The sequence below is a fragment of the Vigna unguiculata genome, chromosome 3, assembly GCF_004118075.2.
Source record: "Vigna unguiculata cultivar IT97K-499-35 chromosome 3, ASM411807v1, whole genome shotgun sequence".
NCBI lineage: Eukaryota > Viridiplantae > Streptophyta > Magnoliopsida > Fabales > Fabaceae > Vigna > Vigna unguiculata.
The window spans coordinates 45,359,937-45,368,961 of NC_040281.1; the positions used below are offsets into that span (position 1 = coordinate 45,359,937).

The 9,025-nt window shown below is 30.0% G+C and overlaps 1 protein-coding gene across 1 annotated transcript; it reads right to left on the reverse strand.

Annotated features, from left to right (window-relative positions):
- Positions 1–586: 586 nt before the first annotated feature.
- LOC114177403 (protein DETOXIFICATION 49-like) lies at positions 587–2,785 on the reverse strand. Its single transcript, XM_028062728.1, has 2 exons — positions 2,426–2,785; positions 587–2,245 (listed from the first exon to the last, which is right to left on the reverse strand). The coding sequence occupies exons 1-2, from the start codon at positions 2,597–2,599 to the stop codon at positions 842–844; spliced, it is 1,578 nt and encodes a 525-aa protein (XP_027918529.1). The 5' UTR covers positions 2,600–2,785; the 3' UTR covers positions 587–841.
- Positions 2,786–9,025: the final 6,240 nt, after the last annotated feature.

Here is a 9,025-nt window from a genome sequence, read left to right on the forward strand (position 1 = left end):
ATTCAAAATATATTGTAATAGATAGATATATATTTATTACATGCTATAATCGTAATATTTAATAATATCATTTAAGTTACTTGATTATTATATTAAATAAATAATATAATACTTAATGAAGATATTTACTTTTTTTGAAATTAAATATCTATTAAATATATAAAATACATAATATTTATAAAATTGAATTATTTTTTAAAATTTAATGCATAATAAAACAATAAAGATATCGTTAAATATTATATTTATTAAATATGATATTTTTTATTCAATATAGCAGTTAAGTAGAGAAATTAAATAGAGGTTACAGTGACTAATACAAAAAGGAAATTTTTAAATTTCATTGTAACACTTGGACATGTTTTCAAGTTTATATTACTAATGGGAATAGATATAAATGTATTTTATTTATATCACTGAAAAATTAAATTATATTATATTAAAATACAATTATTGGTGTATAGTGGTTGTCCTTGTTATCTTTTTCATCTCCAGAACAGTTACTGAGTAAAGAAATTGTAAAATAAGTCACAAGCGCAAGAGAAAAAATCGGTATTTTTGGGCCTTGAAGGAAGCCCAGTGGAGATACGGAAACAAAGCACACACTTTTATTGAAAATTTGAAAGGTCTACAAACCAAACCACATTCAATGTGGCACATTGGAAGAGACTAACAAAGACAGGAAAATCTGAAATCAACTGAAGCAAAGTTGTGTATACAACACAAACTTTGACACAAAACATAACACACAAAACAGAGGAAATACTTGAACAGTAGCAGAACAGGAAAAACATCTTATTAACTCAAACATCAGCAGCACCAGAGACCACCAAAGGCTGGTTTAGACAAGCAGAGGAGCAGCTCCTTCAACATCTTCATTGTTTTCTCCATTGATCTCGCTGAGTCCACCAGTTAACTTCTTTGCCCTATTTGCTTGCTCCTTCCAATCAGTTTGTGTCAATGCAACCACCATGGCAATAGCACACACGATCTGGGCAGACAGCAGGCCCAGAAAGAGGCCCAACAAGCCGAAATCATAGCCGAAGCACAGCAAAAGACCAACAGGCAAGCCCACACCATAAAACGACAGAAAGTTTATTTTGGCACCCAAAGCAGGCCTAGCACTGCCACTCAGCATCCCACAGATCGTAGTCTGAGGACAGTTCCCAAGCTCGCACAGACCCACAATGGGCAATGTTGTTGAGAGCAGAGACAGAATAGTTTCATCGTGGGTAAACATTAGTCCCCAGACATTGCTCATAGAGAGCATCGACAACATAGCCACAATGGCTGTGAAACAAGCACATAGCAAAGCAGTGTACGATGATGTTTTGGCCTTGTTAGGCCTATTGGCTCCAAGTTCATTACCTACTTTTGTTGAAACAGCCAAACCTAATGCATAAGGAAAATTATACATAAATGAAGTGGCCTGGATTATTATTCCATAGGCGGATACATTCTCTGCTGCATTCTCGAGGAGCCCCGAAAACAGTACCAGTAACTCATACCACCACCACTCTAAGCAAACAGAGACACAACTTGGGGCTCCTTGACCAAGAATAGGCTTCCAGTGCTTGAAGCACTTCCATGACCAACCCTGCCAAGATTGAGAACAAACCCCAGAAAACCACATGTAAAGCACAAGGACTATTATAAAGCTTAGATTGGTGAAGGCTCCAACCAAGGAAATCCCTTGAATTCCCAGACCAAAAGTGTGAATCACCACATAATTCATACATGCATGCAGCATCAGAGTCAGAGTTGCGGTGAACATGAGAGGGAGGGTCACACCTTGGGTTCTTAAGTAAATTTTCAGAGGGCTAATTAAGGACTGACAAAGTAGGTCAGGGATAGAGTATGCAAGATAGGTGGCGGCAACGGATGAGATGGTGGGGTTTTGGCCGAATAACAGAAGGAGGGATTCAAAGTTCAGCCATAAGGCTGAAATGGGTATGCATGTCATGATCAGAATGGCAATGGTGCATTGGAGGGTTTCCCCAACAAGGTTCCATTTCCGGGCGCCACAAGCTTGGGAGGAGATACCTTCCATACCTGTTGCAAGGCCAGAAATCACAGAATAACCCGTGATGTTGGCCATGCCAATGGCTAGGCTTCCACCAGCTAATGTGTCTTTACCTAGCTTCCCCAAGAAATGCATGGATATTGCAGACTTTCCATAGGTCAGAAGCCCAGTGGCGATTGTTGGGATCGCAATGGTATACAAGTCTTTTATTTCCTCCACCACCTGCGAAAAAACAACACATTACTTGCATGCAGATGCACTACAAAGAAGAACACATAGCAAGATTCATGGTTAAACAGCTAGCCTCTGGAACCGTACAGGATCCGCTCCTCTCACTACCAGTTTCATTATTTACATGAAAAGAAAAAACATATAAACAAAACTCAAGGTTAAACAACTAACCTCTGGAATCCTAGCAGATCCGCTCCTCTCACTGACAGTAACACTATCATTATTCAACCCGGCATTGATCTTATTTTCTCCGCCATCAGAGTAATTTGACAAGAGAGGACTAGAATCCTGATGATTCTCAGCCATGATGCCTCTTCGCGGTATAGAGAGTTGAAAGAAATACATGACTTTCTCGTAAATGGGCCTGAGAGAGAAAATCAAATGGAATGTGGTGCTTCTCTTCAATTAAGAATGCATGTTATATAGAAGAGGAGACTCGTTTCTTGTACACCTGTATTCACAAACTTTTGCATGCTGCTCTTCTAGGTCTGCCATGGTGTCACTCAGGAATATTTCCTTTTCTTCCCTCTCTCTTCGAGGGGGGTCAGGAAAAAGGGACCAGAAATGGACGTGTGTGGGAAAGATAAGGATGCGAAGAAGATGCCTGTATCAATTCTTGTCGTATTGATAAGGCATTACAAATATTGTTTGTGGCAGTCTCCACAAAGTACAAATGCCAAAGCATGTGTATGCAAAGGGTGCCAACTTATTTGCATGGAAATCAGTGTAAAATTTAAAAACAATGGGTTTTTTTCGTTTTTCATTTCGTTTCACTTTTCATTTTTTCTTTCCTGGTTTTCTCAAAGGTGGTATAGGGTTCAAATCTGGACTGGAAAATTATGTGCTTCTAAACAACATGATTCTGATTAGTATTTGACTAATGTATGGTTAGATGTTATTAATACATAAAATCAATGCACTTTATACAAATCTTGATGAAAAGCATACACAAATGATATATATAATACTTTTTCTACTCCTAAACATGCACCTAGTCCAGGTGACATTTGGCCATACACGTGCTTCACTGATGGATGGAAGGAAACACCCAAACTGTGTGCTATTATAGTATTTGTATCTGCTTCAAAAGCTTGGTACAGAATCTGACCTGGGTCTGCGCAATTTTACCTGACCAGTTTTCCCTGCATTTGTTTGTATTAAAACAAGACAATCTGCAGCAGCATACTCACGTCAATTTTCTCAAATAAAGTGCATATTCCCCAACTCAGCAGCATATGTATGGTTTTCTTCCTTAAATGAGAAATTTATGTTATTCAAAAGGGTATAAAAGTAACTACAAAAATGGTAATTTGAGAAAAATGAGATTTTGCTATTCATTAAACAGGAAAAATCATTATCATAATTCAAAAAATTTAATTTGATGAAATAGAATATGACTTTTTTGGTACAAAATCTACCTGTCCATTATGTTTGTATGATATAACAAAGCGAACAAATAAAGTGAATCATGTTTTTCCTACTTCAAGAATGTTTATATTGTCGGGATGCATTTAGTTTCTGTTCGGTACAAACGGTTAGATACCGTTTAGATGCAGTGGGATCGGTTGGATAAAGACTACTCGAGATTTATTTTTTAATTTCAGAGTCCAAACTCCTATGCTGTTTGGATTCGTCACAGCAATAGAAAGGAGAAACAAAACTACAAATATCAATGTATCAAAAATGTCACATGTAGGAAAAAAATAAACTAATTAAGATATAAAAATAAATAAAAATGGACATAAAGAAAACTTTACAAGTTAAAAACATTATACATTCAAAAATGTTCCAAGAGAGATATTATTTTTTTTCTTTCTTAAATTATATCTCCAAATAAACAAGAATAATATAAATGAAATTAGAATGGTATGTAAAATTCCATCAAAGTCCCTTATGTAATAAAAGTTGAAAGCCTTGGTACGAAGTCTCACCCATATGGGACTTATACTTCAAGAAATTTTTTGTATAAAGTCTAAATCCAATGAACAGAGAGAAAAAAAAAATGGCTTAAAATTTAAAATTATTCCGTTTTAGTGTATTTTTCAAATGTTATTATTTCTAATACGATTCGAGATGTTGTTATGTTACAACATGACATTTATCTGATAGAGGGTTTACCCTTAAACGAGTGGATGAGGATCAGACTATTACAAGCAAATATTATTATTGTGGATCACTGTAATTATACTGAGCGAGTTTAAATAAAGTATTCTCAAGTAGTTATTAAATAATCAAAATTAAAAATAAATAAATTAAAATTAGTTTCATAGTTAGTTATAAAAATCCTTTTATACTACTCCCTTCAAATGTATATTTTTAATTTGTTTACCAATTAATTTTATCTTACAAAAATAATTGTACAGTATACTACTTCCACTTTTTATTGATGTAAATATTTATAGAGAAATTTATCTCAAAATAAATTTGAAATTAAAGAAATTATTTATGTCAGGAATAATTTACTGTGAGGAATATTTTATTGTGGTCCACATAGCAGTAGAGTAAATTATTTATTATTCATTAAAAGTTAAAATGGTTTTGGCTCAATTAGGAGTAACAATGCATCTGGTAAGTCATGCCATGGTCTATCCAGCATTTGAATCTTTAAAAGTGATCAGAACCAGCTGGGGCCTTTAAAAGTTATCAGGGCCAGCTGGGATCTTAAAAGTGATCAGAACCAGCTGGTTCACATAAAATTCACAAATTAATAGCTAGTTTACATAAGACTCACAAATTAATAGTTATGATGTTATAAAAGTCATTTTATACTACTTTATTCAAATTTATATTTTTAATTTGTTTATAATTTAATTTTATATTATGAGAATATTTGTATTTATGAGTAATTACTAAATAATAAAAATACAAAATTATATAAATTAAAGATATTAAAATAATTTTGATTCAATTAGGAGTGACAATGTAATTGATCCTTCCAATTGTAGTCCACACTGCATTTGACCATCTAAGTAGAATACTCCCAAGTAATTATTAAATAATTAAAATAAAAAACAAACAAATAAATATTTGTCATAAGTTAATTTATAAATGTCTTTTTACACTATTTCATTCAAATGTGTATTTTTTAATTGGATTACCAATTAATTTTATCTTACAAAAATATTTATAGAGAAATTTATCCCAAATAAATTTCAAATTAAATAAATTATTAATGTAAGAATAAGTTATTGTGAGGAATAATTTATTGTGGACCATGAAGAAACTAGCATTAGAGTAAATTACTTATTTCTTATTAAAAGTTAAAATAGTTTTGGCTCAATTAAGAGTGACACTACATTTGGTTACTCATGTCCTGGTCCACCTTGCATTTGGTCCTTTAAAAGTGATTAGAGCTAGCTGGGCCCTTTAAAAGTGATCAAGGTCAAGTTGTTCATAAGACTCACAAATTAATACTTATGATTTTTTAAAGCCATGTTATACTACTTTATTCAAATCTAGATTTTTAATTTGTTTCTACTTTAATATTATATTATGAGAACATTTGTATTTTTGAGTAATTATTAAATAATAAAATTAAGTTAAATAAATTAAAAATATTAAAATAACTTTGAATTAGTTAGGAGTGACAATGCAATCGATACCTCCTATCCTAGTCCATGCTTGGTCATCCAAGTAGAATATTCTCGAATAATTATTAAAGAATTAAAATAAATAAATAAATATATTTTAGAAGTTAGTTTATAAAAATATTTTTATGCTATTCCATTCAAATGTTTATACTAAAGCAAATGTTTATAGAGAAATTTATCCCAAAATAAATTTAAAATTAAATAAATTATTTATGTCAGGAATAACTTATTTTGAGAAATAATGTATTGTGGTCCACACAAAAATTAGTAATAGAGTAAATTACTTATTCCTCATTAAAGGTTAAAATAGTTTTGGCTCATTTAGGAGTGACAATCCATTTTGTTACTGTTATCCTGGTCCACCCTACAATTGGGCCTATAAAAGTGATCAGGGCCAGCTGAGACCTTTAAAAGTGATTAGGGCCAACTGGTTCACATAAGAATCACAAATTTATGATGTTATAAAAGCAATTTTATACTATTTTATTCAAATTTAGATTTTTAATTTGTTTATAATTTAATATTATTTTATGAGAATATTTGTAGATGTGAATAATTATTAAATAACAAAAGTTATAAATTAAATAAATTTTAGATATTAAAATAACATTGATTCAGTTAGTAGTGAGAATGTGATTGATCAATCCAATTCTAGTCCACTCTCCATTTGGTCATCTAAGTAGAGTATTTCCAAATAATTATTAAATAAATAAAATTAAAAATAAATTAATTAATAATCTTCAGAAGTAAGTTTATAAAATAATTTTACGCTATATTTTGTTCAAATGTCTATTTTTAATTTGTTTACCATCTTATTTCATCTTACATAAAAAAATGTATATTATACAACTTCCATTTTTGTTTACTGAAGTAAATATTAATAGAGAAATATATCCCAAAATAAATTTAAAATTAAATAAATTATTTATGTGAGGAATAACTTATTTTGAGGAATAATTTATTATGGTCCACACAGAAATTAGCAGCAGAATAAATTACTAGTTCCTCATTAAAGGTTAAGACAGCTTTGACTCATTTAGGAGTGACAATGTATCTAGTTTTTCATGTCTTGGTTCATCCTGTACTTGGGCCTTTAAAAGTGATCAGGGCCAACTAGGCCCTTTAAATGAGATCAGGGTCCGCTGGTTCACACAATATTCACAAATTAATATTTATGATGTTATTAGAGGCATTTTACACTACTTTATTTAAATTTAGATTTTTAATTTGTTACTAATTTAATTTTATATTATGAGAATATTTGTATTTCTATGTAATTGTTAAATAATAAAAATTAGAAATTAAATAAATCAAAAATATTAAAATAACTTTTAATAAGTTAGGAGCGGCAATATAATTGATCCCTCGTGTCCTAGTCCACACTGCATTCGCTCATCTAAGTATAGTATTCCCAAGTAATTCTTACAAAAAAAATGTTATTCTTACAAAATGTTTATTTTTAATTTGTTTACCAAGTTATTTTATCTTACAAAAAAATAATATATATTATACTACTTACACTTTTTATTGAAACAAATATATTTAAAGAAATTTATTCCAAAATAAAGTTAAAATTAAATACATTATTTATGTCAGGAATAACATATATTATGAGAATTAATTTATTGTGGTCCACACAGAAATTTGCAGTAAAATAAATTATTTATTTCTCATTAAAGTTTAAAATAGTTTTGGCTCATTCAGTATTGAGAATGCATCTAGTTACTCATGTCTTGGTCCAACCTGCATTTGGACATTTAAAAGTTATAACGGCCAGTTGGCCCCTTTAAAAGTGATCGGGGCCAGCTGGACCCTTTAAAAGTGATCAGGACCAACTGGTTTACATAAGACTCACAAATTAATACTTATAATATTATTAATTGCCATTTTACACAACTTTATTCAATTTTTTTTAATTTGTTATAATTTAATGTTATAATATGAGAATATTTCTATTTTTGAGTAATTATTAAATAATAAAAATTAAGAATTAAATAAATCACAAATATTAAAATAACTATTAATTACTTAGGAGGTACAACACAAATGATCCCTCTTGTCCTAGTCAGCGCTACATTAAGTCATATAAGTAGAATTTGCCCACCGAATTACTAAATAATTCAAATTAAAAATAAATAAAAACAAATTTTTCAAAAGTTACTTTATAAAAATATTTTTGCGCTATTTCGAATGTGTATTTTTTATTTGTTTAACAATTTATTTTAAATTACAAAAAAAATGTATATTATTCAACTTCAACTTTTTCTGAAGCAAATAATTTTGGAAAATATATCCCAAAATATATTTAAAATTAAATAAATTATTTATGTCAGAAATAACTTATTGTGAGGAATAATTTATCGTGGTCCACACAAAAATTAGAGGTAGAGTAAAATAATTATACCTCATTAAAGGTTAAAATAGTTTTGACTCATTTAGAAGTGACAATGCATCTGGTTACTCATCCCCAGGTCCACCATGCATTTGGGCCTTTAGAAGTGATCAAGACCAGCTAGTTCACATAATACTCACAGATTAATACATATGATGTTATTAAAGACATTTTACACCACTTTATTTAAATTTAGATTTTTTATTTTTTTCTATTTTAAATTCATATTATAAGAATATTTGTATTTTGAGTAATTATTAAATAATAAAAATTAAATAAATCTAAAATACTAATATAACTTTTAATTAGTTTGGAGCGACAATACAAATGATCCCTCCTATTCTAGTCCATGCTACATTTGGTCATCTAAGTACAATATTCTCAAATAATTATTAAATATTTGAAATTACAAATAAATAAAAAATATTTTTCAATAGTTAGTTTACAAAAATCTTTTTATGTATTCGATTCGACTCTATACTTTTAATTTGTTTACCAATTTATTTTTAGAGAAATATATCTCAAAATAAATTTAAAATTAAATAAATTATTTATGTCAGGAATAACTTATTGTGAGGAATAATTTATCGTGGTCCACACAAAAATAAGTAGTAGAGTAAATTACTTATTTATCATTAAAGTTAAAATAGTTTTAGCTCATTTAGGAGTGACAATGCATTTGGTTACTCATGCCATAGTCCATCTTGCATTTGGGCTTTTAAAAGTGATCAGGGTTAGCTGGACCCTTTAAAAGGGATCTGCGCCAACTGGTTCACATTAGACTCACAA